This window comes from Chionomys nivalis, chromosome 6 (genome assembly GCF_950005125.1).
Source record: "Chionomys nivalis chromosome 6, mChiNiv1.1, whole genome shotgun sequence".
Lineage (NCBI taxonomy): Eukaryota > Metazoa > Chordata > Mammalia > Rodentia > Cricetidae > Chionomys > Chionomys nivalis.
The window spans coordinates 4,434,059-4,461,561 of record NC_080091.1 but is presented as its reverse complement, the minus strand read 5'-3'; the positions used below and the strand labels follow the sequence as shown (position 1 = coordinate 4,461,561).

General features: G+C 58.9%; 3 protein-coding genes across 4 annotated transcripts in view; 1 reads left to right on the top strand and 2 right to left on the bottom strand.

Moving 5' to 3' along the window:
• The window catches only part of Arid3a (AT-rich interaction domain 3A), a 28,093-nt gene extending 14,217 nt beyond the window's left edge, over window positions 1-13,876 (bottom strand). Inside the window, exons 1-3 of one of the 2 annotated variants that reach the window (XM_057773042.1) lie at window positions 13,774-13,876; window positions 9,998-10,656; window positions 9,171-9,483 (exon numbers count right to left, since the gene is read on the bottom strand). In XM_057773042.1, the coding sequence (XP_057629025.1) occupies window positions 9,171-9,483; window positions 9,998-10,389 (705 nt within the window). In that variant the 5' untranslated portion in view covers window positions 10,390-10,656; window positions 13,774-13,876. The other variant, XM_057773041.1, reaches the window with a different exon arrangement.
• A 2,692-nt stretch (window positions 13,877-16,568) lies between these two features.
• On the bottom strand, window positions 16,569-19,715 carry Kiss1r (KISS1 receptor). The gene is made up of 5 exons (XM_057771652.1): window positions 19,472-19,715; window positions 18,932-19,056; window positions 17,692-17,827; window positions 17,311-17,543; window positions 16,569-17,024 (listed from the first exon to the last, which is right to left on the bottom strand). Exons 1-5 carry the CDS (start codon window positions 19,713-19,715, stop codon window positions 16,569-16,571), a joined length of 1,194 nt encoding a protein of 397 aa, XP_057627635.1.
• A 1,450-nt stretch (window positions 19,716-21,165) lies between these two features.
• Window positions 21,166-26,984, top strand: R3hdm4 (R3H domain containing 4). Its single transcript, XM_057773257.1, has 8 exons — window positions 21,166-21,321; window positions 24,077-24,231; window positions 24,465-24,589; window positions 24,847-24,967; window positions 25,174-25,259; window positions 25,481-25,566; window positions 25,648-25,703; window positions 26,104-26,984. Exons 1-8 carry the CDS (start codon window positions 21,260-21,262, stop codon window positions 26,202-26,204), a joined length of 792 nt encoding a protein of 263 aa, XP_057629240.1. The 5' UTR covers window positions 21,166-21,259; the 3' UTR covers window positions 26,205-26,984.
• The last annotated feature ends 519 nt before the right edge of the window (window positions 26,985-27,503 follow it).

Sequence of the window (27,503 nt, the reverse complement as noted above, 5' to 3'; positions counted from 1 at the left end):
CTCTCAGGAAATTGGGGAAGTGATTCTGGGCTGGGTCAAACATCTGTCTCTTCAGCTGCCTCCGATGGAGGCTGGCCTCAGAACACACAGCGTGCCCCACCCACGAGGCAGATATTAATAGTCCTTGTGAAATGACCACTCGGAGCCGCAGGAGTGGCTGCCACAGATGAGGCCCCTGGGTTCCCGACTGCAGGGGAGCGTGCAGGCCTCCAACCCGCCTTCCTCTCCAGAGTGGACAGGTTTGATCAGGAGCCTCTTTTTCTGTGAAGTGGGGGTGGGGGCTGTGCCCAGAGCTTCCAAACTGAGAACAAGACACAGCAAAGGTCAATCCCAAGGGAGAGGCCACGTGGGAACAAAACTGGTCAGGTGCTAGCCTACTTTACAACAGGGAAACTGAGGCAGAGGGATTAGGCAGTCCTGGGGTCAACAGTGGGGAGAGAAGTGCCTGCCAGAAAGTGCAAAGAAGCTTGTGTGGAAGAGCCCAGGGCGACCTCCCTAAACTCCAACACAGAAGCCAAATAAACTAAGCAAGAGCCAAGATGGAGCCCTCCAGAGCCTTGGTGGAGGGACCTCACAGAGATCAGCAGAAGACAATGCCTGGCGCTCTGGAACATGCAGGAGGGTGATTCAAGGATCAGAAAGACGCCAGGCATTGTGGCATAACTCGGTGATCTCAGCAACAGGGGAGGATGAGGCAGGAGAATCACAGTAAGTCCAGGATGGCCTGGAACACTTAGTGAGACCCTGTCTCAAAATGCAGTGTATAAAAAATATGTTGGGGCGTGGTCAGGGTGGAGCCCCGCCTAGAATCCCCCAGTGATGGGCTGGGGGCGTGGTCAGGGTGGAGCCCCGCCTAGAATCCCTCCAGCCTGATTTCTCTAGCTATTATAGTCCAGTATAGTCTGGACTCCCCTGTTGGCTACTGACAGGATTGGGGACAGGTGTCCCTTCCTTGGCTACACAACAGGAGACAGACAGGCTGGAGCTTATGAACTAAGACAGAAATGGGCTACCTTCCATTTAGAGTTCCTGCTAGTGCGTCCTCATACTGTGAGCCAAGAACAGCTGACACCCAGCCCAAGGTGGAGGCTCCGAACACCCACTTCCTGCTGCAGGGAGCTCCCATCACTGGAAAAGGCAGGGTGGATAAACATGGGTAAATACCGCCAGCGCCCATTCCCCGCTCTGTGCCTTTGCTATGTGAGCCAGATGCGGAGGCAGACAGACAAACATTAACCAGTTCTGACCAGTGTCAGCACTCAGCCACGCTCGGGACATCAGCTCTGTCTGCTCTACAGAGGACAGAGGGGTAGACAGATAGGATGGCAAGCGAATGACCCAATGCCCACCCAGCATGCCCTGGGCAACTGGGTCTGCCTCCTATCCCCCAGACCCCGTCTGGCAATACCCAAGTCCATCCAACCTGTGGCTCTAGGGTTCTCTCAACAAGACTGAGAGACATCACGGCTACACACAAAGCCACAGATGACCCGGCCTGGACAGAGGTGCATAGCTGTCTCCCTAAGCCAGATGTGAGGACACACCTACCTCTCCCAGACAGGACCCCACCCCATGGAGACAGACAGTGGCACAGAGAGGCCCACCCCACCCATCTGCCCCACTGCATCTCACAGGGACCCCTACAGCAGGGTTCTTTTTTGGTTGTTTGGTTTAGAAGGGGTTTGTCTGTGTCACCCTTACTGTTCTGGGGTTTGCTCCCTTAGAAGAGAAGTCCCTTCTAGGATTTCGGGAGGGGTTATATAAGAACTCATTCTGCTGCCCTCTGCCTCTCACATGCTGGGATTAAGGGTGTGTGCCGCCTTACAGCCGGGTTCTTGTCTATGACTCCGTGGTATACAACGGCATTCCACTAATGCTCATGGAAGGACTGCCAGAACTCAGGACGAGACAGCGCGTATAAAGAGCCTACAAGGTCCACTCCTGCTTCCACCGTGCCACGGTGACAGCTACGAGCCACCACGAGCACCCGCTGAACCTAGCTCCGGTTGTGGTGTTGAAATGAGAATCCCTACTACGTAGTCCAGCTTCAAAGTAGCAATCCATAGCCAGGCAGCAGTGGCACATGCCTTTAATCCCTACACTTAAGAGGCAGAAGCAGGAAGATCTCTGAGTTTGAGGCCAACCTGGTCTATAGAGCGAGTTTCAGGACAGTCAGGGCTACACTGAGAAATTGTTTCAAAAAACAAAACGAAATTAAATAAAGGCAATCCTCCTTTCTCTGTTGCCTGGTCTCAGCACATCTGAGTCCATGACCGGAAGCAGATCCCCAGGGGTGGCCAGGGAGCTGACCCCACTAGCCAGTCATCCGCCCCCTCAAGGACTCACAGACCGGGCCCTTCAATGGACACATTAGTTACTGTTTAACCCTGTGACCCCCAATTGTCCCCTGGCCATGTGCAGCCAGGCGAGCTGGGAAGGGGCGGGCCACCACCACCCCATGCGTGCCACCCACCAGGCCACACCGGGTTGTTCCTGGGCTAGTTCTGAGAAGGAAAGAGGTTGGTCATGCTTGACAGCCGTCAGGGGCCACACTGGGGGCTGAGAGCTGTCTCTCCAAGTGACATGTCTGCTGTAGTCTGTGGCCTTGGCAGGGGACAACTGTTTGGAGAAGTTGACAGCCCCCTCCAAAAAAAAAAAAAAAAAACACAGGCCTTAGTGGCAAGTAGGGTAACTGTGGGGGTGGGGCAGGCAGAGCCCTGACCAGGCTGGTTCCATCCACACCTCAGTTACCATAGGCAGTGCCTTAATGTGGCCAACGCAGGCCAACATGGGCAGCGACTGGCAGCTGACCTGTGTGTGCCCAGGGAATTTTAGAATTAGTGACCAGAACCATGCAACCTGCAAGGAGATGGTTAACAGGTTCTCACTACTACCGTGTTCTCAGACCAGGGTGAGCATGCACCTTGCCCAGGTGGTGCACACGACACATATAGACAGAAATACAGATACACAAACACATATGCTCGCAGACAGACATGTGCACAGATAACGCGTGCACAGACACACAGACACATAGATACACACATATACACAGACACACACAGACACAGGCATACACACACAGATACACACAGACAGACACAGGCATACACACACAGATACACACAGACAGACACAGGCATACACACAGATACACACATGCACATAGATACACACACAGACACAGACAGACACACACATACATACACACTGACATAGATATACACACAGACACACACATAGATAACACACACAGACATACATACACACAGACACACACATGCATACACAGACACACACATACACACAGATACACACATATACACACAGACAGATACACACAGAGACACATAGATACACACATATACACACAGACACACACAGACACACACACATACACACAGAGACACATAGATACACACACATACATATACACACAGACACACACACATACATACACACTGACATAGATATACACACAGACACACACATAGATAACACACACAGACATACATACACACAGACACACACATACATACACAGACACACACACACACATACACACACATACACACATATACACACAGACAGATACACACAGAGACACATAGATACACACAGACACACACACATACACAGAGACACATAGATACACACACATACATATACACACACACACACACAGACACACACACACACACACACAGACACATGTACCGACACATAATTGGCCCAAGGAACAGTCCCAAAGACACGGGGAGGTTTGTCTGAGTGGCCCCGCAGGCTCATGGCTGTCTGTCTCCACCCTCTTGAGGGTGGCAGCTTTGGGGACACCGCTCCCTCTGCCACAGCGTGTATTATTAGAAAGCGTGGGGCGGGACGGCGCTTGGCAACGGGTCACAGGGTGGGGAGCCTGGCCGGCGGCGGTGACCCGGTGGCCAAGTTGGCGGCATAGGAACCAGATAAGGTTCTTCCGGCTGAGTCAGCACGGTTCCCGGGGGTTGGCACGGGTCGGGGCGCAGTGCCAAGGCTGGTGGGCAGGCACCCTCCTGTGCCTGCCACAGCTCGCTGGCTGGGCGCCAGTAGCCACAGCGACTTTGATGAGGTGGCCCCGGGGGCTTCCCAACACCTCCAGTCCCTGACACCCCAGCGCACGGGACTCCTGAGCCCCAGGAACTCCGGGCTGGGGCTAGCCGCCAAGACTGGCTGTCAGCCCAGAGACAAACATGCCCCAGACATCGACAATGACGACAAAGACAATGCTGCCCTCGGAACCGGGAGCCTGACCTCTGGGTCTGCCTGGCACACCCTTCTCTACAGAAAATGGTAGCCTATCCTTCACCTTCTGGCCCCCTCTAGTCCCTGCCTCTGGGTCTACCCGGCACCTCTCTCCTCCACTGCTCCACCAAGGCTAATTCTGGTTTTCCAGAATGTTCTCCTAGAAGTAGACCCTGTTTTTCTTGCCTGGTCAGTGGACTCTTAGCCACTCAGCAAAGCCCCAGCCAGCGTGTCCCTTCCCGTGCAGCGTTATGTCCCCTAGGCAAGACAGGGAACAAGCACCCACCTCCTCCCTTGTGGCCCCTGAGGGCTCATGAGTAGCCAGTGTTTAAAGTTCTGCCTGGGGCAGACACACCAGGTGACAGGGACAGGACCTGTCAGCCCCACCCAGAGCCCCCACCTCTAACACCTGGCTGGCTGTCCATTTCCCTGTGCAAGGGAGGAGGGGAACAGCCACAGCCACCCTGGCAGCCCTCCCTCCCTCCTCTGGAGGCCTCCTGGGATGCGGCCCATTTTCCCTCTCCACTGGAGTGCTGTCTGCTCTCCTAGAATTGGAAGCAGACTTTAGTGGGAGAGGACAAGATGGCTTAGAGGTACAGGATCTTACAGCCAACCCCCGTGACCCGCACACAAGAAGGCAAGAGTGTACTCCTCTGACCTCCACACGGCTGTGACGCACATCCCCTGCTCACTCAAAGTAAAGAAAGAAATGTCAATTTTTTTTTAACGTGTTAGGGTTAGGAAGGGAGGGTGGAGGGTTTGCCTGGGAGAATGGAGAGTTTTGGGCCAGCCTGGGCTACAGCACTAGGTTCTGAGTCTAGATGTAAGAGCAATGCTAACCCCCGACCTGCCAGGGACTCCCTGTCTCAGTGTGCCTCAGTTTCCCTTCTAGTCCCTTCCTTGTAGGATGAGTAAGGATCCCGCTCACTTTTCTTTTCTTGCAGCAGGGTCTCGGGGAGCCAGGATATAGCTCTGGTGTGAACTTCCCCGCCTCCTGCTCCCTAATGCTGAATGAGACGCACGCCACCATGTCAGGAGTGGGCACGCACGGCCTCGTGCATGCAAGGCCAGAGATCAACGGTATTTGTTTATTTTTGAGACAGAGTTTTGCTTAGAGCCTAGGCTGGTCTTAAACTCCTCAATGCTCCTGCCTCGGGCTCTCTTGGGCTAGGTGACAGGCACGTGCCACCATAGTGGGCTTCCATTCTATTTCTTTATTTATTTATTTTTTTTTTGGTTTTTCGAGACAGGGTTTCTCTGTGGTTTTGGAGCCTGTCCTGGAGCTAGCTCTTGTAGACCAGGCTGGTCTCGAACTCACAGAGATCCGCCTGCCTTTGCCTCCCAAGTGCTGGGATTAAAGGCGTGCGCCACCACCGGCCGGCTTTCCATTCTATTTCTGAGGTCAGGCATGGAGGTGATGGGTGCGGCTGGGGAAGACCGGCCCTGCACAGGGAACATGGACAGACAGCTGCCGTGACAGAGCTCCTAATAGGCACCTTCCGACTCTGTGCTACCTAGCAATTTCACTTCAGACACACGCCCATGAGGAACAAGAATAAACCCAAGAAGGGAGAGCTGCAGAGCCAAAAGGTGGAGACAGCCCGGTATCCGGCCCAGATAGAACGAACACGCAGAACAGTCAGCCCACACGCCAGGGTACCGCACAGCCATGAACGGGAACAGGGACTCTGACATACCCCAGAAGTGTCCAGAACGGGACATGAATGTAGGGCACAGTGTAGGAGACAGGTGACCACGCTGGGGGGCGGAGCTGGAGAGGCCCACACATTCTGAACCAGACAGGAGTTCTGTTTATGATCTTGACCCCATGACTGAGCTAAAGGCCAGGCATGGCAGTGCACGCGTGAGTCTGAGGCAGGAGAGCAGCCCTGGACTACACACCAAGACTCAGCCTCAGAAAAAAAACCTGGGTGCGGTGGTGCCCGCCTTTAATCTCAGCACGCGGGAGGCACAGGCAGGGGGATCCCTGTGAGTTCAAAACCAGCCTGGAGCCGGGCGGTGGTGGCGCACGCCTTTAATCCCAGAACTTGGGAGGCAGAGGCAGGCGGATCTCTGTGAGTTCGAGACCAGCCTGGTCTACAAGAGCTAGTTCCAGGACAGGCTCCAAAACCACAGAGAAACCCTGTCTCAAAAATCCAAAAAAAAAAAAAAAAAAACCAGCCTGGGCTACTACCGAGTTCCAGGGCAGCCAGGGCTCCACAGAGAAACTTTGTCTTGGGAAAACAACAAAAAATCCTCACAAAAGACTGCCAGCTTGAAAAAATCCCAGAGAGGCCACTCTGAGCCTGGGTGTGGCCGCAGAGGGACAGGAAGGCTGCAGGATGTGAGCGCGTCCAATGCCAGGAGGCCCAGATCCTAATCACAGCCACGAACCGCGCCCCGGTGTCCCCTCCTCAGACCCACAGCCCAGGGCCAATCCCAGCTGTCTAGGCTCAGCTGGTGGAAACCAGCCGTGGCCAAGACTGGGAAGGAAGACACGGAGACAGTGCCAAGTGGCCAGCCAGCCGGCACCGCCACGTGCCAGGAAGGGAGCGGGGCAGACGCCAGAGTCAACACAGGCCGGGCCTGGGGCTGACATCTGTGGGGCTGGCTGGACCACTGTTGACACAGGCCGCACAGGTGCCAGGCCAGCAGGGCAGAACGTGAAGCCTCTACAAAGGCGGAAAAGGAGTCTCAGAGCACAGGGCTGGCTTCTGCTGACATCAGCTAGCTCTACATCCAGCCACCAAGCAGTCTTGTTTCCCAGAAGACCACTTGGCCCCTAACACACCGTTGGTTCCCCAGGACCTCTGCCTGGCTCTTTTCTCCCCAGAGATCCCCCTTTCTGAGCTTCCCCAGCTCTGGGGGTAACAGATACACACCACGCGGGTCCATGAGATGCAAAAGCAGGCCCTTACCCAGGGAGCCGCCTCCCCAGTTCTGTATACACAGACCCCCTCCCAGGCTGTGTCTCTGCATGACCCCTGACCCTGACCCAGGATATCCCCCAGAAAGGCCCCCACAATGGCTCTTGAAGTCCCCCTTTGTCTTGCTGCACTGGGGGTGGGGGGCGGGGTTGGGGCAGCCAACCCCTGGCCCTGTTGCCCTTTTTATGCCTAGTCAGTGTAGAGTCAGGCGGGGGTGGGGTGGGGGGTGTGGTGGCGTGCACAAGGGATACCCGTGATCTGTGACGGTAAGCTGTGACGCAGTGGGGTGGGGATGACCGACTTGCTTGGCGCTGGGGTCTGCAGGGAGCTGAGCCAATGCCAGGAAAATTGATAAACTTCGCTTGCCCTCAAACTGGCAGGCGCCAGCTGAAAACCACACACCTTGAGCCTCTCCGGGCGACAGACCTTTCAACTCCTTACAGAACGGCTCAGGCCACGGCTGCTCTGGACCAGGGAGACCGAGGCGAGGCACTGAGTGGGGTGGGGCCCACACACACCCAGCCAAACACAAATCGGTTTATGTGTGGTGTGTTTAGCGAGAACCTCCTGGGGAGTGGGAGGCCCAGTCTTCAAGCCCACAGCCACCTCCGGGCCTAGTGTGGGACGAGGTCACACCCAGGAGCGGTGATGTCCATTTGACAAGTCAACTGGCAGACTGCCCAGCACCTAAGCAAGCCAGGGCGAGGCCGCCCCGCCCAGCCCGGGCCCTGTCTCAGCAGGTCCCGCGAGGGCACAGAGGGTTTAATTCTCTCAGTTCCTCGAAGCTATTCCTTGTACCCCAGGGCCTTTGCGTGGCCTCGCCGCCGGAACAGGGGTATTTACCACGTCTTGCCCACAAGTACTGGACACGAACCTAACTTAGTCCCCTTGGTGTCTCAGTTCAACGACTTCCTGGGCACGCTCTTCCACGTCAGATAATTCTCCAAAGGGCACCAGGCCTGCTCCTTGGTGACCCCCTGACAGCAGAGCTCAGGTCACCTCCAGAAGCCATCCTAATCAGCTCTGTCACCCTGGGACTCAGCCAAGCTCTGGGGCTACCTTTTGGCCACACAAGACTTAGCTCTGGAGCCAGCCCGGGAGCTGGTTTCCACCCTGGCCACACACCCAGGGGTCGGCTGGGCCAGCTGTCCAGGCTGGAATGCAGGCCCCAGCCAGGCAGGCCAACCATCTGGTTTCCATTGGCCTGCCGACTTCAAAGGTTCCCTGCTGGCCACTTCCTCCAGCTTGGCTGCCTGCAGGGAAGAGCTAGGGCGCCTGAAGGGATGGCTAGGGCCGGCTGAGCTTCCTTCAGGCCCCTCCCTGGCCCAGGACACCCTCTACCTAGCCAACCAACACAGCCCAGCACTGCGGCAGGACCCTAGCCCGCTGTCCCCCACCACTGGAGCTCAGGCCACAGGCCTCTGCAAACCTCACAGCTCTCCAGAGCCGGACTCTACAGCCTTGTTTCAGGTCACCGAGACACCTCATGCGTGCTGCGCATGTGTACACGCATGTGTACACGTGTAAAGCACAGGCAGACGCCGGGCGCCTCCCTCTAGGCTCTGCACGGTACTGTTTGAGGCAGGGTCTCTCACTGACTCAGCTAGGCCACCTGCCGGCGAGCCCCAAGGGTACTCCTGTCTCCCAGCGCTAGGACCACAAGCACACCCCACTGTGCACGGCGTTTTCCAGGGGTGCTGGGGATCCTAACGCAGTCCTCCTGTTTGCGCGCTCTTTACCACCAAGTCGTCCCCCAACACCAACAAGCCACCTTTCTACCGAGGAGGGAGGACTCAGCAGAGTCCCACATTGTCCTCAAAGTTCCTGGTGCCTTGCCCTGACCTGTGTACCTCAGCCACACTCAGGATCTAAGCTGGGCCTCCCCAGGATCCTCACCATGTCTGGGGGTGGGGGCGGCAGTGATCAAAGGCCCCCCGAACGGCTGGACCCAAGCGCATGGCCTACCTGTTTGAACTGCTCCTCAAACGTCCAGTCTCCGTGGTCTGGCGGTGGCATCTGGGATGCCGTGTGAGTGGGGTGGGCCGGGCCAGGTCCCAGGCGCTCAGGGCCGCCCAGCACCCTGGGACCACCATCTCCGCGGAAAGCCCGAGCAGGTTGGGTCTTGGGGGCAAACAGGCCTGCAGAGCCCAGGCTGGCAGACCCTGGCGGGCCCAGGCCCTCCTCCTCCTCTTCCTCAAAGTCCTCCTCCTCCTCCTCCTCTTCCTCCTCCTCCTCCTCCCCTAGCTCTTCCAAGTCTTGTTCTTCCCACTTGGGCTTCCTGCAGTGGAGACAGGCACCCTCCGTCAGGGGAGACAGGCAGGCGTCACCTTGTCTCAGTGGCAAGGCCAGGCCCACCCATTGTCCCTGCCTCAGTTTCTCTCTCTGCAAACAAGAAGAGCAGCCACAGGCCTGTCAGGGCTCTGGGTGGGTTCCTGCCCACACCCCACTCTACCTGCTGAACAGACTCTTACAGAGGACCCCAATACATCTTCTCAAAGGTTCTGGCCTCAGGACCTTTGCATGTGTGGCTCCCCACACTCGGCTCTCTGTAAACAGTTCAACATTCTCCAGGTCCCTTCTCAAAACTCACCCCTCCCCCACACCGCAGCCTCATTTTCTCGGCAGCATTTGGCACAGCCACAGAGAACACCGAGTCTCAGGATCCCTGCGTGGCAAACCCAGGAACACAGGTTCACTCAGCAAACACTTGGCCAGACCTGCAGTATCCCCTCTGTAACCCTCCTGGCTCCCATGAAAAACATCAGACGCTGCCGTCCCCAACCCCAACTCACGTGTCATCATCTGAGTCCATGTCCAACAAATGCCCCTCTCCTTCCGTGTGTCCTGGGCCCTCCCGGTCTCTTCCACGCAGGATGGGTGAACCCAGAGTCCCTTCCTGGGCTGTGTCTTCATCTTCGGAGCCAGGAGGCCCATCCTCAGAGGCACCAGGAGAGGACGGATGTCCCAAGCCAGCGGCAGCGGCTCGCATGGCAGCCAGAGCAGCCATCTGCGTCCTATGCATTCGGGCATTCTCAGGCTCCCTGTCCTCATCCGCCATGGTGGTCCGAGCCCGGATACCAGTGGGCTCGGGTGGTGGGGGTGGCGGTGGCTGCCGGGCCTCCAGTTCCTGCCGGGCACGCTGTTGCCTCTGAATGAGGGTTTCCATCACAGCCTGCAGCTTCATGGCCCTACGGGCCGGGCCACCCCGGGCACCAGGGGCAGGTGGTGGGGGTGGCCCCTGTGGGGAAGGGTCTTGGCTGCACCGCAGCGTGGGAACCTTGGGGGAGCCGGGACAGTGCAGGGTGGCGGCCGCAGGGGCAGGGGCAGGGGCCGCCAACTCAGGCTGAGGGGAGGTGGGGCATGCCAGGGGCTACCAAAGGGCTCCTTGCTGTCACGTTGGGCACTCAGGGGAAGAAGCTGGTGTCAGGCTCATTCAAGTGCTTGTAGACTCCTGGGGGAACACAGGAGACGAGGTTAGACCACACCTGCGCCCATGGACACATCCCTCCTCAGAATCCCTCACACCTGCTCATGCCCTTCCTATCCACACCTAGGGAGATTCTGGGTCCCCTCTGGTTAGGCCCACCAGGGACACCATGAGTTATTGTCCCATAAGCAGGACAGTGGGGGAGGGGCCTGGTGTCCTTGCTTTCTTATTGGCCGTACCCCTGTTCTAGACCCTGGAGTGCCTCTGGGTTCTGGATTCTGGCTCTATATTCTTCATGTTGCTTAGCCCGAGAGGCCTGGAACCTTGGTCAAGATTATGACCTTGCTGTGTGTACAAGCCTTAGGCAATGCACCCTTCTAACACACACACACACACACTGCCTCAGAGAGACCTCAGCTGGTCTCCGGGCCTGATCTGTCTACTTATGGGGAGAAAGCGGACAGAGAGGACAGCACGCAGGTGATGGTGGAGGGTCCTGGGGAGGACGGTCTGTGCTGCAGATGGGGAAACCAAAGTTCAGAAGGTCACCCAGGCTGGGGTTTGGCCGGGTACCGGTGTCCTGTGCTGCTCATCTGGGGTAAATGTGACAGAAAGGGGGCCCTCCTAGGCCTACCAGAAGCCAGCCCCCAATGCCCAGGCCACACCCTCAACCCCCACATAAACCACCAATAAAACAGTGGGAGGAACCCAGCAGGCCTGAAATCAAGAAGAAAGTTGAACCCACCTCCCAAATAGAGGGCCTAAGTCACCCTCAGCCTAACCTGAACCCCAGGACACACATGACCCCCGAGACTTACTCCCTGGGCTGTGGGGAGGAAGGGACAGCTGAGGGACTTTCAGGGCCTCGTCCTCCACCTAAGAGACCCTGCAGTGCCTCAGGTGAGAACGGGGAAATCTGTCCCCTTCCCTAGACATCTGGCCACCCAAACCGTGGGGCTCACAGGAGAACTGTGGCAGGTGTGGCCCCAAGGGACCTGTCGGTCTAGGATTCCTAAGACAGGAAGATTTTAGAGGCCCCGGCAGTGGAGCAACCATCCGAGACTCAACACACACACCCAGTGGCTGCTGGTCACTCTGGGTCTCCTCCCGACCCCCCACCCGTCCACCAGACCCAAGAACTGCTGAAGGGGACGCTTCTGGACACTCTTTGACGTGGTCCATCCCGTCCGTGCTTCTGACAACTTGGAGCTGCTGAGCTCACACCCGTACGGAAATGCGAAAAGTGACACCCCTCTTTGGAGCGGGGTAGGGAACACACAGGGAAAAGGCTAGAGGAAGCCCCTCTCCCAGACTCTGCCCCCCTCCCAGGCCTGCTGGGTTTAATGACCCTTCCTGGTGGAGGGGTGGGGGAGGGGAACAGGGCCGGCCTCCACCGCTGGGGCTGGTAGTGGGTGGAGGGAAGTAGGTGGGAACCCCAGCGCTGCCCCTAGGCCAGCCAGGACAAACCCCCTACCCTCCAGGGGTACCATTACCCCTAATCTGCTGTTGCTCATCCCTGGAGAACCCTCCCACCCAGCTCTTTGTCCTTGGCCCCCACCCTCAATTTACAACACCCTCTGAGAGCCAGGACTGGGTGGCTGGTGTTTGAGGGGGGGGGGAGCAGGCTGGGGTGGGGGCTGGGAGGAGACCCAGAGCCACACCCTCATCCCCCACCACCTCAGTGAGAGCGACAGGGTGAGAGAGAGAGCGAGAGAGCGAGAGAGCGAGAGAGCGCGAGAGAGAGAGCGAGAGAGAGCGAGAGAGAGCGAGAGCGAGAGAGAGAGAGAGAGAGAGAGAGAGAGAGAGAGAGAGAGAGAGGTCACCAGCTCGGCCAGGCCTTGCAAAACACGGTTATTTGGAGTTGTGCAAGGCCAGGGCCCGAGGGTGGCGAAAGGGGCCCCTCTCTCCTCCCAGGGAGGTGGAGGGGGAAGGGCAGGAGCTGGGGAGGGGTCTGGGAAAGAGGGCACCGTGTCCCCCCCCCCACCAGGAGACGTGTGCAAAACACATTCCAGTAAGTCCTAGTAGTCAGAGGACAAATATAACAACAAGACAAACGAAAACCCCTAAGGTAGTCGGGATTTCAAAGGCTTCTTGGAAAGAGAGCTCAGGAGGGTGTGTGGGGGGGGGAACCCCTGCTGCCCAAGTCGTAAAAAACGGAAGATATTTGACAAACCGGCTGCGAGTTGACACACGCGCGCGCACTCCGCGCTTCCTGCCCCCTCTTTTGTGTCCGGAGGGTAGGGGGGTCCTGGGACCCCGTGGGAAGGATCGGGATGGGTGCACCCCGCGAGAGAAGGGACCCCATCGGTGCACTGGAGCTAGGGAGCGAAGGGGGTCGGGACGGCGAACCCCGTTGGACATAGGGTTTTGGAGGAGAAATAGAACCGAAGGCACCGGGGCGTGGCGCCGCGCCCGGTCTGGGATTTTCCCAAGCACTTGGGAAGGAAAGCTGAGGCAGGGGGATGGCCTCGAGTTCCAGGCCAGTCTGCACTTTAAGCGGAGTTCTAGGTCAGCCTGGACTACACGGTGAAATCCTAGCTCCAAACATTAAAAATACGTTTTTTTTAGGGAAGAAAAAGCGAAATGAAGTCCCCAGAGCGCAGCCCCCAGCCCCCGCGCGTACACACGCGCACACACCCCGGGTGCGTTTCCTTCCGCCAGGGGACAGCGCGCACTCGCGACCCCCGCGCGCCCGGACACTCGCGGACCGGATGAAGGTCTCCAAGGTCTACGGCCGCGACAGTCGGTCGAGTCACCCACCCAGCCCTACACCCCCACACGCATCCCTGCCTAACTTTGGAGACCCCACACTTGTCGGTTTCCAGGGTGCTGGAGCCGCGCTGCAAAAGGCCTTACGGAGACTGCTCGGGGTGGCCCGGGGGGCGCATGCCCGGGTGCCCGGAGTCCAGCCCGGTGGTGGCCTCCGGTGGCCTCTCTCCCCTTTGGCCTCCCCCTGATGCCCGCTGCACGCTCCCGGTTCCGGGGTCACCCGCCTCACCGAATCTCCAGGCCGCGTCTACACCTCCATCCGTCCGGATCCGATAGGGACGAGGTCTCCGCGCGCGACCGGCCCCCCGCCCCGCCCCTCCCCCACCCGGCAGACGAATCGCCGAGTGACAAATTGCTCTCAGATGCAAATACCTCGCCGGTGATTCAGCAGCCCCGGGGACTCAGGAGAAGGTGGTGGGTGTCTCTCCGAGGTTCCCCCTTTCCGAGCTTCCCCAAGACCTCCCCGGGTCCCCCCCTCCAACTCAATTTACGGACGCCCACGATGGGAGGAGGTGGAGGGCAGCTGGAAAGCCGCGACAGAGGGACGGAAATTTTCAGGTCGCGGCCCCTTTAAATGATAATAAATAATAAAAGGAAGGGGGAACCGGACTGAGGGACGCCCCGCCCCTAGTTTAGGGACTGTGTGCAAAATGCACGCCGCGGCCCACGACGCAGAGCCGCGAGCGGAGGGCGGGGCCGCGCGGGCGCCGTCGAGGGGAATCAGAAGGGTTTCGGGGTTCCCCACCCCACCTGGGAGCGGAAAGCCGGCTGGGGCCCTGCTCGTTTCCTGGTTTCACCCACGTGAGATGGAGCAGCCGAGCTGGCGCTGGGCCTCTTGCCCACTGCGCTTCCCGAACTTTTCCTGCCCGGGTCTCCACGTCTCTGAAATGGACTTAAAATCCCGGGAGAGGCCGGGGGCGGGGACGCGGGCGGGGCGGGGGGGGGGGAGCCGCGGACGCTCGCGGGGGAGTGCGCTGCGTGCGCAAAAGCACGGAGTTGGGCTGCGCGCGCGTTCGAGGAAATGCGAGGACCCGTGACGACCCCGCCTAGGAGCGAGGGAGCGAGGGAGGGAAGGAGGGAGGGAGGGAGGGCCGACCTTCAGCCGGCTCGGCCCCGCGCGTGCGTCTCGGCAGAGTGCCCGCTTCTTAGCCCCCATGTTGCGGGGTGGGAAACTGAGGCTCGGCGTGAGTTCGGCTGAGTTACCCAGTGGGTAGCGTCCGTGCTCAGGACAACCCCCACTTCTGCACGCTCCCCGGGGGTAGTGCCTGCTGTTGGGGCTCTCGAGCAGCCTGAGCCCCTCAGAAGCCGCCTTGAGGGAGAGGGCAGGTCGGGTGGGTGCGGTGGGTGACTCCGGACTTCACGCCACACCTTGACCTGTTGGGCGCGGCCCCAGGGTGGAGCCTGCTCGTGCGGCCGCGGTCCTCCTGCAGCGTCGCCCAACATCTTGTGGGTCCCCCAGAGTTTGGACAGCGCCCCCCAAGCCATACTGACCCTAGTCCTAGATAGTGAATGCAACCAAAACGTTATACATGCTGCGCTACATATAAACTGTCACTGTATGGGAAGGGCAGTGAAGTTTATGCCCTGGCAGTGCAGAAGCACGGGCAGCCCGTATATGGCGGCTCTCTTGAATTTGTCCATGTTGGGCTTCATGGTCTAAGCTGATGAGGACGACTGGCCAGTCACTTCCTCATATAGCTGTGTATGTATGTATGTATTTGTGCATGTATGTGCGTATGTATGTATATGTGTGTGTATTTATGTATATATGTGTGTGTATGCGTGTATGTATGCATGTATGTATGCGTGTGTGTATGTATGTATGTGTGTATGTATGTACTCATGTATATGTGTATGTGTGTATGTATTTGTGTGTGTGTATGTATGCAAACGGAGTCTGGCAATGTACCGCGGGCGCAGCCCTAGCTGGCTATGTAGACCAGGCTGGGCCTGAACTCACAGAATTCTGCCACCATGAGTACTGAGATTAAAAAGCACGCACTATCACGCCTGGCAAAGAAATCTGCGGGTCCCATTTATGTCCGGGATGTATTTAGCCGAGGGTCCAGGTGGCGAGCTTACTGGCCGGCCTCCTAGGACCCAGACATCTCCGTGGTCTTGAACCGCATCGGACCGGTTCCGCGAGGCGTGCCCGCCCCCTCCTGGGCGCCAGCGGAACTGCTCCCAGTCTGGCTCGGTATGGAGTGCTGAGTGGCCGCCGGGTGGCGCCATTGCCCCTAAAAAGCCAGTTTCCCAAGTTAGAACGGAAGAAATTGAAGCCTGAAGTTATTTTCTCTTACATAGCTTTTTCTGTCTAGACGGGGTGTCAACGCGTAGCCCATGATGGCCTTGAATTCATGAACCTTCCGAGTTTATCACAAAGTTGAATTCCCAAAAGAGGCCCTGTGCGTGACCACATCACTGTCTGACTTTCTTTTCCTTCTTCTTTCCTTTTTTTTTTTTTTTTTTTTTTTGGTTTTTCGAGACAGGGTTTCTTTGTGGTTTTGGTTCCTGTCCTGGAACTAGCTCTTGTAGACCAGGCTGGTCTTGAACTCAGAGAGATCCACCTGCCTCTGCCTCCCAAGTGCTGGGGTTACAAGTGTGTGCCACCACACAGGGTTCAACCGTTTGCATTTATTTATTTACTTATTTATTTTTCGAGGCAGGGTCTCTCTGTAGCATTGAAGCCTGTTCTGGAACTGTTGTAGACCAGGCTGTCCTCAAACTCACAGAGATTCACCTGATTCGCCTGCCCCTGATTCCAGAGTGCTGGGATTAAAGGCGTGTGCCGCCACCGGCCTTTTGCTTTTAATACCGGGTCTCAAGGTCGTGGCTGGGGATCAGGGTCAGCCTCAGCTACATAGGTTGGAGGCCAGCCTGGGCTACATGAGATCCTGTTTCAAAAAAGACAAGGGGTGGGGGAGAAATTTAGCTTTGTGGTCCAGCATTGGCCTAATAAGCACAAAGTCTTGAAGTAGATGCAGAAAGTGGGGACATTAATCTCCAAACTCTGCAGAGTACAGAGAATTATCACAACCACAGCCAAAACCATGGCCCACAGAAGCCCAACCGAAGAAGGAAGAGAAGGAGGTTCACACGGGTTACCCCGGACACAAACTAAGCTTTTAACAACGGAAAACGGGCTCGTTTATCCGGCAGGGGTTGGCTCAGAGTGGAACGGTTTGTTCTTGCAAACCGCACAGGGAGCGCACTGAAGGGTTTCCAGGCTCGGGCGTCCTGACTCCATCGGCGGGGTGCGCGGCCAGACCGTGCGGCGCGGTGTGGGTTGCGGCTCGGTCTGAGAGTGCAGACCCGCGGGACCGGCGCTGGCGTCGCTGGCCACAGGGGCACACTCGGCAGAAGGCCTGTCTGAAGTGTGAGCCCAAGAAGGCGTAGAGCAGCGGATTGAGCGCCGAGTTGCTGTAGGACATGCAGTGAGCCCAGATCTTGAGCGCGTAGGCGGCGTAGCTGCGAGGGTGCCACGCCCCCGCGGGGCCCAGGGCTTGGAGCACCAGGAACAGCTGGATCGGGCCCCAGCAGGCAGCGAAGAGCAGGACCACGGCGGCCACCAGCCGGGAGACCTTGGTGCGCACTGCTCCAGCGCGCTGTGCCAGCAGCTGTCCCTGGTGACCCAGGGGTGTTAACGGGAAGGGACAGGACCCCCTCCGAGGTACCCCCAGGATCCCCCACGACATGCACACACAGTCCGGGCTCCGATCGCCCCCTGTCGCCCCTCTATCCTCACCTGTGTCTCCGCACATGCACATACAGTCCGAACTCCAATCCCCTCCATCAGCACCGTGGGTCTCCCCCGCACGCGCGCGTGTACACACACAGACATACGCACACACGTTCCAGTCTCCGACTGACCCCCAGATGCCCTCCCTCCTGGCCCTGAGTCTCCCGCACCTGCAGGGCGCCGTCAGTGGGAGCGGGGCGCACAGCGGCGCGGCCCAGGTGGCGCAGCATGGCACCGTAGCAGGCGCAGGTGGCGAGCAGAGGCAGCAGGTACAGAGCCAGCAGGTTGTAGAGCGCGAAGGCGCGCTCCAGGGCACGGCTGGGAAACGCCTCGCTGCAGTAGGTGCGAGGCCCGGGCGACAGGCGGTGCAGGGCCAGCACCGGAGCGGACACGGCTGCAGAGCCTGCGCCACCGCCCAGAATGAGCACCGTGGTCGGAGAATGGGGACAGGTCCCGCCCAGGAGTCAGGGTCCCGTCCACCCCACCAGTGCCACGCCCCTCCTCTGCGTCCCTGTCTCCCCCGCCCTGTTTCCACCCCAAACCGCACTCACCCACCCAGATGCTAAGACTGACAGCCAGGGCCAGTCGCGGGGTGCGGCGGTGCAGGGCGCGCAGCGGGAATACAGTCACGTACCAACGATCCACGCTCATGGCCGTCAGGGTGGCACATGTGGCTTGCACCGAGACCTGGAAAAGCCAAGGACTGAGTGTGGGTTCTGCCAGTCCCACTACATATCTGACCACTCAGGCGTACACGAACATGTCCTGGGATGAGCAGGCAGTGGCCATGGGTTTAGGGGACCCGAAAACCCGGAGAGCTGAAAGGGAGGGAAACACTGGGGTTTGTTAGGCATCCCGAACAAACCCACACAGTCCGGAACGCGCCCACTGTAGGCTCTAGCCCACGCCCACCGAGACTCACCAGCGTCCAATCAACCTTTGGCACAGAGACCACATGGGGCGCCTGTGTTTTGGGGGTGTCCATCCTGACCACCCCTCCCTGCTCACACCAGCTCAGACCCCTGCCCTGAAAGACCGTGCCCTCGGGAACCTGGACAGACGGCAGACTGGTTAGCGCACCGGCTGCCCCTGCAGAGGACCCGGGGTTCGGTTCCCAGCAGCCACACGGGCCTCACAACAGTCTGTGACTCCAGCTCTGGGGACCCCACGCCTCCTCCTGGCCTCTGGGGTACTGCACACACGTGGTGCCCAGATACTCCCAGGCAACACATACACACACACACACACACACACACACAAAATAAAACCACATTTAAATGGGGGCTGGAGAGATGGCTCAGAGGTTAAGAGCACTGACTGCTCTTTCAGAGATCCTGAGTTCAATTCCCAGAAGTCACAACCATCTATAGTAAGATCTGGCATGCATGCAGAACACTGTATACATAAAAAAAAATGCATCTTTAAAAAAATACATTTAAATGGCTCACGTTTTTAAACCCAGCACGGATCTCTGAATTCTAGGCCAGCCTGGGCTACATAGACTCTGTTTCAGAAATCTAAAATAAGTAAATAAAAGACCGTGCCTCATTTCTGATTATGCCCGATCCTGCGCACCCCAGACCCTGGCCATCCCTCCTACCCGCAGGCTCTCTGGTCTCATCCACGCCCAGATCAGTCTCTCTCTCACCAGAGCGTGCGCCCAGCTCCCGGCCCCACCCCCACCAGACTCTCCAGGGCAGACCCCATTCCTGCTCCCCGGCTTCCTGCTCCCCGGCTTCCTGCTCCCCGGCTTCCTGCTCCCCGGCTCGCCCCCCAGCCCAGCCCGCGCACCTGCTGGATGTAGTTGACGAATTTGCACATGAAGTCTCCCAGCACCCAGGCGGGCAGCGGATAGAGCAGCGCCGTGAAGGGGACGCAGCACAGTAGAAAAGTGACGTCTGTGGCCGCCAAGTTGGCTACAAGTAGGGGACACGCGGACGCTGGAAGGTGGGGGCACCCAAAGCTCCTGACCGGGGCCCCTGACTTCTCCGTCCCTGTCCGAGGGACTCCCCCCACACACACAGTCTCGCACCAGAGAAGCGGAGGCACCCTCCACCTTCGTTGTGCTCATTCCCAGCAGCCCCGGTGTCTCAGAGCCTGTTTCCCCACCTCTAAATTGGAGACAGCGGGTACCAGTTTGGGCGTGTCACACACCACACACCGGTCCCCTTCTGTCCAGAGGCCCTTACAGGACAGACACCTGTGGAAATGGTGACGTCTCCTCGCGCAGTCGTCAACCCACCCTTTGGTACTCAGGCGGGACGCATCGCAGGGGAGGCTGGGGGGTGGACCCCGCTCCCACCCTGGCACCCCAGGGAGGCGCGCACTCACCGATGTAAAAGTTGGTCACTGTCCGCATGTGCTTGTGGCGGCAGATGACGTAGATGACCAGCGAGTTCCCGACCAGCCCGAGCAACATGAGCGCAGCGAAGAACAAGGGAACCAGCCAGGCATCCAGTGGCCTGGGCGCGGAGCCCGAGTCGTCCGAGGCATTGGCACCGCAGCCCGGGCATCCCGACGCGTTGGTTGGAGCCCACCAGGTCGCGTTGGGACCCAAGGTCGCCTCGGTGGCCATGGCCCGGTCGCCTTCCTCCTCCAGGCAGCCTTCGCGGATTGCGCCCCGGGACTGTGGGAACAGAGGAAGGTCCCTACTCCGCCTCCTTATGGCCGCCCTCCCGGGATGCCAGCGCCCCGGGCTCTGCTGCGGGCGGAGGGGCTGGAACGTGGCTCCTCTGCCAGCGCCCGTCAGTCGCAGCGGCCACTCTTATACCCCGCGCCCCCCTCCCTTGTCCCCGCCTTCGCGTCTCCCTGCGCAGTAGCCTCTCCGGAGCCTCGCGCCGCTCTTCCCAGAGCTGTGCCCGGATGAGAGAGGAGGGAGGGCCCTGGGCACCAAGCAGGGGAGGGGTCCGTGGCCCTCCCTCCCTCGCAGGCAGGGCCCAGCTTCAGTCAGGGCTGCAGGCGGGTGGCCCGCGCCCTAGGGGAGGATGCCCAGAGTATGTCCCCGGGACAGTGGGAGCCACGTGAAGCTTAGGACAGGGGAGGGACCTTCGGTTCCCTTTGGTTGACTCCGATTGTTGGTTACAAGTTTCCCCTCTAACTGGCACCCAGCGGCCGGTCCCTGTCCGGAGTGGGCACTGTGGAAACGGTCACAGGAACCGTGAGGGACTGACCTCAGCCGCACCGTCACACCCCTGTTTACTGCATCTCAGAAGCTCCCTAGGGACCCCGAGATGTTATCCTTGGCAAGTCACCAGAATACTATGCAGCAGAGAAAAATAAAACGAAGGTGTAACTCGGTGGTAGTGTATTTATCTAGTGTGGGTAAGGTTCACCCACACTGAGGGGGGACTTATGGGGGGAGGGTCAGCAAACAGGAAGCTGCCCTGGGAATCCTGAAGGGTGTTGGGAGTAGGCAGCAGAAAGAACCGTTTCTCTGTCCACCCACAGAGCACTCAGGTGTGACGCCAGGAATCCAAGTCCCCACACAGCCCCCGGCCCTCGCTTCCCCCTGACCCGGTTCCTGCGCACAGGCCTCGCTTCACCTGTCTCCACGAAGCCTCGAAGTGGACACTGACTTTTAATTAATTTATTTTTAATAGTTTTTTTAAAGGATCAAAGGCGTGAGCCTTTCCACATAGCCCAGGCTGTCCCTGAACTTGATGATGACGTTTAAACACCTATCTTCTTGCCTCTTGTAAGAAGTGCTGGGAGGCCAGGGGTGCACCTGCCCTCCCCCCACTCCAATCCTGTAGCCCAGGCTGGCACTCTAATGATCCTCCTGCCTCAGCCTCCGGAGTGCCGGGGCGTGCACCACGGTCGACCTCCCTCCACTCGCTCCACCAGGCTGGCACTCCCTCCCGCCCAAGGAGCCGGTCGCAGCTTTGCAGTCGCCTCCCGGGGGAGCGTCCCACCCTTGCCCAGACTCCGTCTTCAGCCCGGCGGGTGACGCCGCCCCCCGTCTACGGAGAGGGAAACCGAGGCAGGGGGTCTACTCCCACAACTACCGCACAGCAGCCGAGGTTGTTCCCGGGCTGTCCCCGCCCCGGGTCGCTGCAGACTCCTCCCCGCGCGTCACTTCCTCCGCGGCCTCGGGCCGGGCTGCAATCGCGGCTGCAGGCCATGGTGGCTCTGGACGACCCTGACGGCGGCCTGGAGGCGACCCCCGGCGCGGAGACCAGGCTGTGAGCAGGGCTGGGGGGCTGACCTCTTCCCTCCTCCTCGGACTAGGGTCTCCTCCTCCTCCTCCCCAGATTGGGGTCTCCTCTCCCCCTCCTTCTCCCCAGGATGGGAGTCTCCTCTCCCCTTCCTCCTCCCCAGATTGGGGTCTCCTCCCCAGATTGGGGTCTCCTCTCCCCCTCCTCCTCCCCAGGATAGGGTTCTCCTTCCCTCCAGGATGGGGTCTCCTCCTCTGCTCCCTCCTCCCTGCCCTTCTCCCCAGCTCCCCCCACGGATGTGTTCTCTCTCTGCCCACACCCCTTTCCCTGGCTGCTCACCACAAACCACCCCTACCCCTCACGCCCCCACCCCCACTCTATGGGGACTCTGCTATATGAGACCTCACTCTATGGGGAGGTAGCTAACTGGGCCCACAGGCACCTGAGCTGAGGCGCTCGGCAGCACTAGTGAGCTGCTACCACTCAGCCCCCTCCGAGGGCCCCCATGCCCTCCACTGCTCCAGCAAGTGGTCTAGCCTGGAGCAGCAAGTGCTGCTCCTCAGGAGTCCTGGTTCTCTGTGTGTGTGTGTGTGTGTGTGTGTGTGTGTGTGTGTCCCCCGTGTGTCAGAGCTGGCTTGGTCTCCAGGCAGGCTGCTGAGCCCCGTCATGGGGAAGGTGGCTCGGGACCCACAAAGCCCTGCTTTTGTGGTGTCCAGAAGTCCTGGGTCCTATTTGGTTACACCTTTGCCTGTTGTGTTTATTTAAATTTAATTAAAAAAATTTATTTTTACGTTTATGGGCATTTTGTCTGCACATCTGTGTGCACCATGAGTGTGCAGTACCCGTGGCGGCTGGAAGGGGGCGTCAGGTCCCCAGAGCTGGAGTCACAGGTGGTTGTGAGCCCCTGTGGGTGCTGGGAACGGACCCCGGTCCTCCTCAGGGGCAGCTCTTGCTCCTCTCCTGGCCTTGCTCTGTTTGTTTGACTTGGGTCCCTCTAGCCCAGGCTGACCTCAGGTTCTCTTTGACCTTCTGCTCCTGGTCCTCCCTCCCTCTACCTCCTGGGACCCCGCCTAGCTACCTTACCATGGCTCTGGTGTAAATAAGTTTGTGTTTTGGTGAATTGCTACTCATCAGGGCCTCACCCAGGTGTCCACCTGTCTGTAGGGTGTTGGGGGCGCTGAGTCACCTCCGCCTTGCTTCCTGTTGGGGAACTGGGTTCTCTGCCATTCTGGGAGTGTTTGCCAAAGATGTGTTTACCTGGGGTGTGTCTCAGCAAGCCAGGGTCCCATTGCCCAACCATCAGGATACAAAAAAGGAACTGTGTTCCCCAAACCTGGCTGACTTAGCACTGTCAGCCTTTGTTCTAGCGACCCCTCCCAAGTGCCGGTCACTTTCCGAGGCGCAGACTCCTCCTCTAGGTCCTCAGCTTCAGTCTCTGCGAAGCGGCCTGGTTATGGGGAAGGAAGTGTTCACTCGACAAGCCCCACGTTAGTTCATTGCTCTGGGCTGCCTGCTGGACACTCGGGAGGCCAGTGAGGGCTGAAGGGGACCCAGCTGGTTCCCAGTTGGCACAGCAGCAAGAAGTGTTGACTGGGCCGGCCGTGCCACCTTCTGGGAGGTGACATTTGAACAGAAACCAGAATCAGGCAGAACCAGGCGAGGTGTTTGCGGCAGGGCCTGTGCAAAGGCTCGGAGGCCTGGCAAATTTGAATTCAGGGAGCAGTTCCGTCTCCGGGAGCCCTTGGTACTCACAAGAGGGTAGTGATGTCCCCACAGCCCTTAGAACTGAACACGGACTGCAAGCTTGCCCTACGGTTACTGGGGAGCCATGGTGGGTCTCGGTCTGACTGGCTCAGCTGTCCAAACGGGACCCAGGTTCACATCCGTCTTGTGTCTGTGTTTCCTGCGGGACAGCTGCGGTTTGTTATCAGCCTGAACCAACTGCCAGGGTGCGGCTTTGAAGGCCTGGGGTTGAAGCTAGGCCAGAAGTGGCCCAGCCTCAGACCTCAGAGCCGACATCAGGTCCACCTGAGGCTGGGAGAAAGTTGGTAGCTGGCCCAGCAGCTTCTGCAAGGAGCCTCAGACCTCACCCTGCTCAAGGGTGACCCAAGCAGGTGGGTGTCCCTGCCAAGGCTCGGGTCCACAGGGCCCTTTTTCAGCGCCATCCCTGGTGGCCTGGGGTTGGGACCCCACCAGAACTGAAGCTCCAGGCCCCAACCCTGCAAAACCCCCAGAATGGGCCGTCTGGGGCCTGGGTGGCTGAGCCTGCTGTCTTCCCGATCTGATCTGTCCGCTGGGTTCCCGGGCGCCCAGCTAATCTCTCCACAGGATTAGCACCTTCTTCAGGAGTTAGCTCTGAGGGTGGCTGGCAGGCTGGCGGGCTCCTGCGGGGAGGCGCTCAGCTGGGCTCCTTCAGCTTCATCAGCCGCCACCCGGGTCAGGTGCTTGTCACCTCGAGATCCTGCGGCTTTTTCTGGTTTACAGGGTGTGTGGGAGAGGGCCCACTTCTGGGGGGCGGGTTGGCTCCAACCCCTGCACCACATGGGGGCCTTGATGGCTTGTGGTTTAAATCTGGGAGGCTGGAGTGGCTGGAAGGGCCACCTCTCCTCTGTGACTTCCCTTCTCAGAGCCTCAGTTTACCCCTCTTGCGTCATAGCTCGAGTCTCCACACACAGGGGCCTGGAGTAGTGGGAGTGTGTGTGGGGGCAAAGCTCCGTGTTGCCAGGGACACCTAGCAGGTCCTGTCTGGGCACTGATGGCCTCCTCCTCCCCTGGCCCACAGGCCCCTTCCTGGCTGCCTGACCACGCTGGGCGGCTCACAAGTGAAGAGGGTCTCAGCCTCCAGACGCAAGCAACATTTTATCAACCAGGCTGTGCGAAATTCGGACCTGGTTCCCAAAGCCAAGGGACGGAAGAGCCTGCAGCGTTTGGAGAATAGTAAGCAGGACCTTGTGCCAATGCTATGCCCCCCTTGCTGGGAAACACTCACTGACCGGGCACTAGAGTCAGGGCTCCAGAGGGTTCCTAGGAGTTTGGGAAGGCAAGGAGAGGTAGATGGGGCTTTAGAGACTGGCTGGGTAAAAGAGGAAACAAAACAAATCTTGGGACAGCAGAAGTGAGTAGTTACCCCAATCACCGCCTCAACCCACGGACCCTCTGTTTCTATCCAGCCCGGTACCTCCTAACTCTGCTGGAAACAGCTGGGGGTTCTCCAGGCCCGGAAGATGGGGACCTGACTCCTCCTGCGGCACCTGGAATCTTCGCAGAGGCCTGCAGCAACGCCACGTATGTGGAGGTGAGACTCCGGGGTCCCCCGGCAGCCCCTGAGATGTGCCCACCCCTCTATATTAGAATAGAGAACCCCGTTACACGAGAAGAGGAAACTCATGGCGCATCCCCGACTTCCATGGAGCGAGTGGGGTCATGCCTGCTGAACTCCAAGCATCCTTTGAAACCCCCACAGCATGGCTCAGGCCCCCACATGTGAGACATTTGTCAGGAGGGGAAGCAGACCCAGGGGCCTCAAGGCTAGCCTGCATCCCTGTCTTCCAGGTCTGGAACGATTTTATGAACCGCTCAGGAGAGGAGCAAGAGCGAGTGCTCCGCTACCTGGAGGATGAGGATCAGGGCAAGCGGAGGCGCGGGCCTGGCCGCGGGGAGGATCGGCGAAGAGGTGGGGTCCGGCTCGGGCCGGACTGGGGGCGTGTCGGGTGTGTCGGTGTGGGCGGGGCTAGCGCAAGGTGTACTCAGGTGTGTAGTGTGGACGGGGTCTGAGGCAGGGGGTGGGGCTTGGGCGGAGCCCAGCTGCGGAGGGGCGAGGTGTTGTGGCTGTGGCCTCCTTGGTCACGGGGCCTTCCCCCCACTTTGCCACTTTCACAGAGGACCCGGCTCTCACACCTCATGAGTGCTTCAGGCGCATCAGCCGTCGCCTGCGGTCTGTGCTCAAGCGCAGCCGCATCCCGATGGTGAGTGGTCCCCATCTTCCTCTCAACCTCACCTTTCCACACCACCGTCCTGACTCGTCCTGGTCGTGCTTAGGAGGAGGTGGTCCCATGCAAGTGGGTGCTGCAGTATGGATAGGAGTTTGGCGGACAAAAGGCGGGGCCTGACACCCTTGGAGACCGCTAGGGCACGTTGTGTTGTGTGTGTGACTTTTGTGACCCTTCAGCTCTTCCCACCCCCACAGGAAACCCTGGAGAGTTGGGAGGAGCGGCTGCTGGGGTTCTTCTCCGTGTCTCCCCAGGCTGTGTACACCGCCATGCTGGACAACAGGTACTGGTGGCGGGGCAGGGGGCAGCGCGCTTTCCTCTTCCCTGCTCTGCCTCAGCTCTGCTCACACCCCTTCTTCCGCAGCTTTGAGAGGCTCCTGCTTCACGCGGTCTGCCAGTACCTGGACCTCATCTCGGCCAGTGAGTGCCCGCTCCCAGGGAAGAGGAGCCAGGGTGGGGTTGTTAAAGCCTGGGCCTTTGTCCTCCGTTTTTTTGGTATACCCAATGCTACCCCCTAACAGCGAGCCTCGGTTGCTCCAGGTGCACTATCTGGTCCTCGGGCTCAGAGTTGCTGCGGTGATGGTTTCCACGGCAACCCTCTGGTGGGAGGTTGCTGCAGCCTCCACACCTGCCTCTTCTCACAGGCTGAGAATGGGGAGGGGTTTGGTGTCGGGGAGACTTCTCTGTAGAGGTGGTGATGCCTCTGGACAGAGCCCAGCTCATGGCTGCCACACACACCCCAGCCACTCTCTTTCGTGTAGCCCAGGCTAGCCTCCTCTGGCCCAGCTCCTCCAATCCTCACGTGATTTTTCCTCCGCAGGTGCTGACCTGGAGGGCCGGAGGCAGATGAGGGTCAGCAACCGTCACCTGGACTTCCTGCCTCCGGAACTACTGTTGTCTGCCTACCTGGACCAGCAGTGATGGCCCGGCCGCCTGCCAACCAGCTCAGCAGGCCGAGACCTCCAACATCTGCTAATTTCTTGCATACTTTCGGAATGAGAACACCCCGCTTCCCTCCGGGGGCCCCTTGCCCTGCCCCTTCATGGCCCAGCTCGCGCAGGGCAGCCAGTTAGCTCCCTGCTCAAGCAGGGGAAACCTGAGCTACCCTTTCCGCTTTTCCTCTGTTGAGCTTTTCTTTGGTGCAGTCTGAAACTCAGGCGAGCTAGACTCTCTTTTATTTCCCCCCCCAATCAGTTTTAATGAATTTGGCATGTTTGGAATAGGTTTGTTTTAATTTCTCTTTTGAGGTGGGAGGCAAAAACACCCAGCGCCAGCCAGCGGTGGGTTCTGTTGTGACCCCTCCCGACCTCCCCTTTCAGCTCTGATGGGGGTGTCTGCCGATCTCCCCAGGGCTCTTTGTCCTGTGTGTGTGTGTGCGTGTGCGTGCGTGCGTGTCTGCCTGGACATGCTTCTTTGTCTCAAGGGCTGAGTTTATGCTTTTATTTTGGTGATGTGTGTATCATGTCCTGACTCCCTGGGCTCTGCCTGTCCTTAAAATCCTCCTCGCGTCCCTCCTTATGCCAAGGGTCCAGGGCTTCCAGCCAGAAGCCTCTGTCCCCTCCCGTCCCCTCTGCAGCCCAGCGTAGCTGTGGTCGCTGCAGAGGCCTTGCACGCTCCGCAGGCCTGTCCTCCTTCCCCTTTCCTGTGATTCTTTGTGCTTGGGAGAAAGGGACACTTTGAATAAAGCCTCGGTGCTCCGGCCCTGACTGTGTGCTTTGGTCTGGTGGGGGCAGGAGTGTGGAAAGTCACCAGGGCCATGGGCTGGAAGTCTGGACACGGGACCCTCCATTCATTTTGAAATGTGTGAATGTATAAAATGCTTAAAGATGGAAGCCAAGCTTTGGCTTAGTGCGTGGAGCCGTTAGCTGCCCAGTCTGCCCAAGCCCCGAGTCCCATCTCCAGCACATGTAAGCCCCATGGTGACCAGCAATTCCAGCTACACCTGAGTTTGAGGCTAGCCTGAGCACACTCGGTGGGGTGGGGGCAGAGGCAGGAGGATCTCTCTGAGTGAGGCCAGCCTGGTCTACAGAGCGAGTTCAGGGCAGACAGGGCTACACAGAGAAACCCTGTCCCCCCCCCAAAAAAAAAACAACCAAAAACCCAAATATAAATTTTAAAAATATATCTGAACCCGTGGCCCTGTGATGCACAGCTGTCGAGCTGAAGTCTGAGAGAAATCTGAGAGGCCAACCTGAGCTACACAAACAAAAGGGAAAATAG

Bases quoted from the DNA above. Each gene is read 5' to 3' on its own strand.
- Kiss1r (XM_057771652.1), bottom strand. From the start codon at position 19,715: ATGGCCACCGAGGCGACCTTGGGTCCCAACGCGACCTGGTGGGCTCCA. The intron at 17,828-18,931 runs GTGCGCGGGCTG...TGGCTTTTCCAG, and splicing joins TCGTCAACTACATCCAGCAG to GTCTCGGTGCAAGCCACATG. The intron at 17,025-17,310 runs GTGCGGGAGACT...CTGGGTCACCAG, and splicing joins CCACTGACGGCGCCCTGCAG to GGACAGCTGCTGGCACAGCG.
- R3hdm4 (XM_057773257.1), top strand. From the start codon at position 21,260: ATGGTGGCTCTGGACGACCCTGACGGCGGCCTGGAGGCGACCCCCGGC. The intron at 21,322-24,076 runs GTGAGCAGGGCT...CCTGGCCCACAG, and splicing joins CCCGGCGCGGAGACCAGGCT to GCCCCTTCCTGGCTGCCTGA. The intron at 25,567-25,647 runs GTACTGGTGGCG...CTTCTTCCGCAG, and splicing joins ACCGCCATGCTGGACAACAG to CTTTGAGAGGCTCCTGCTTC.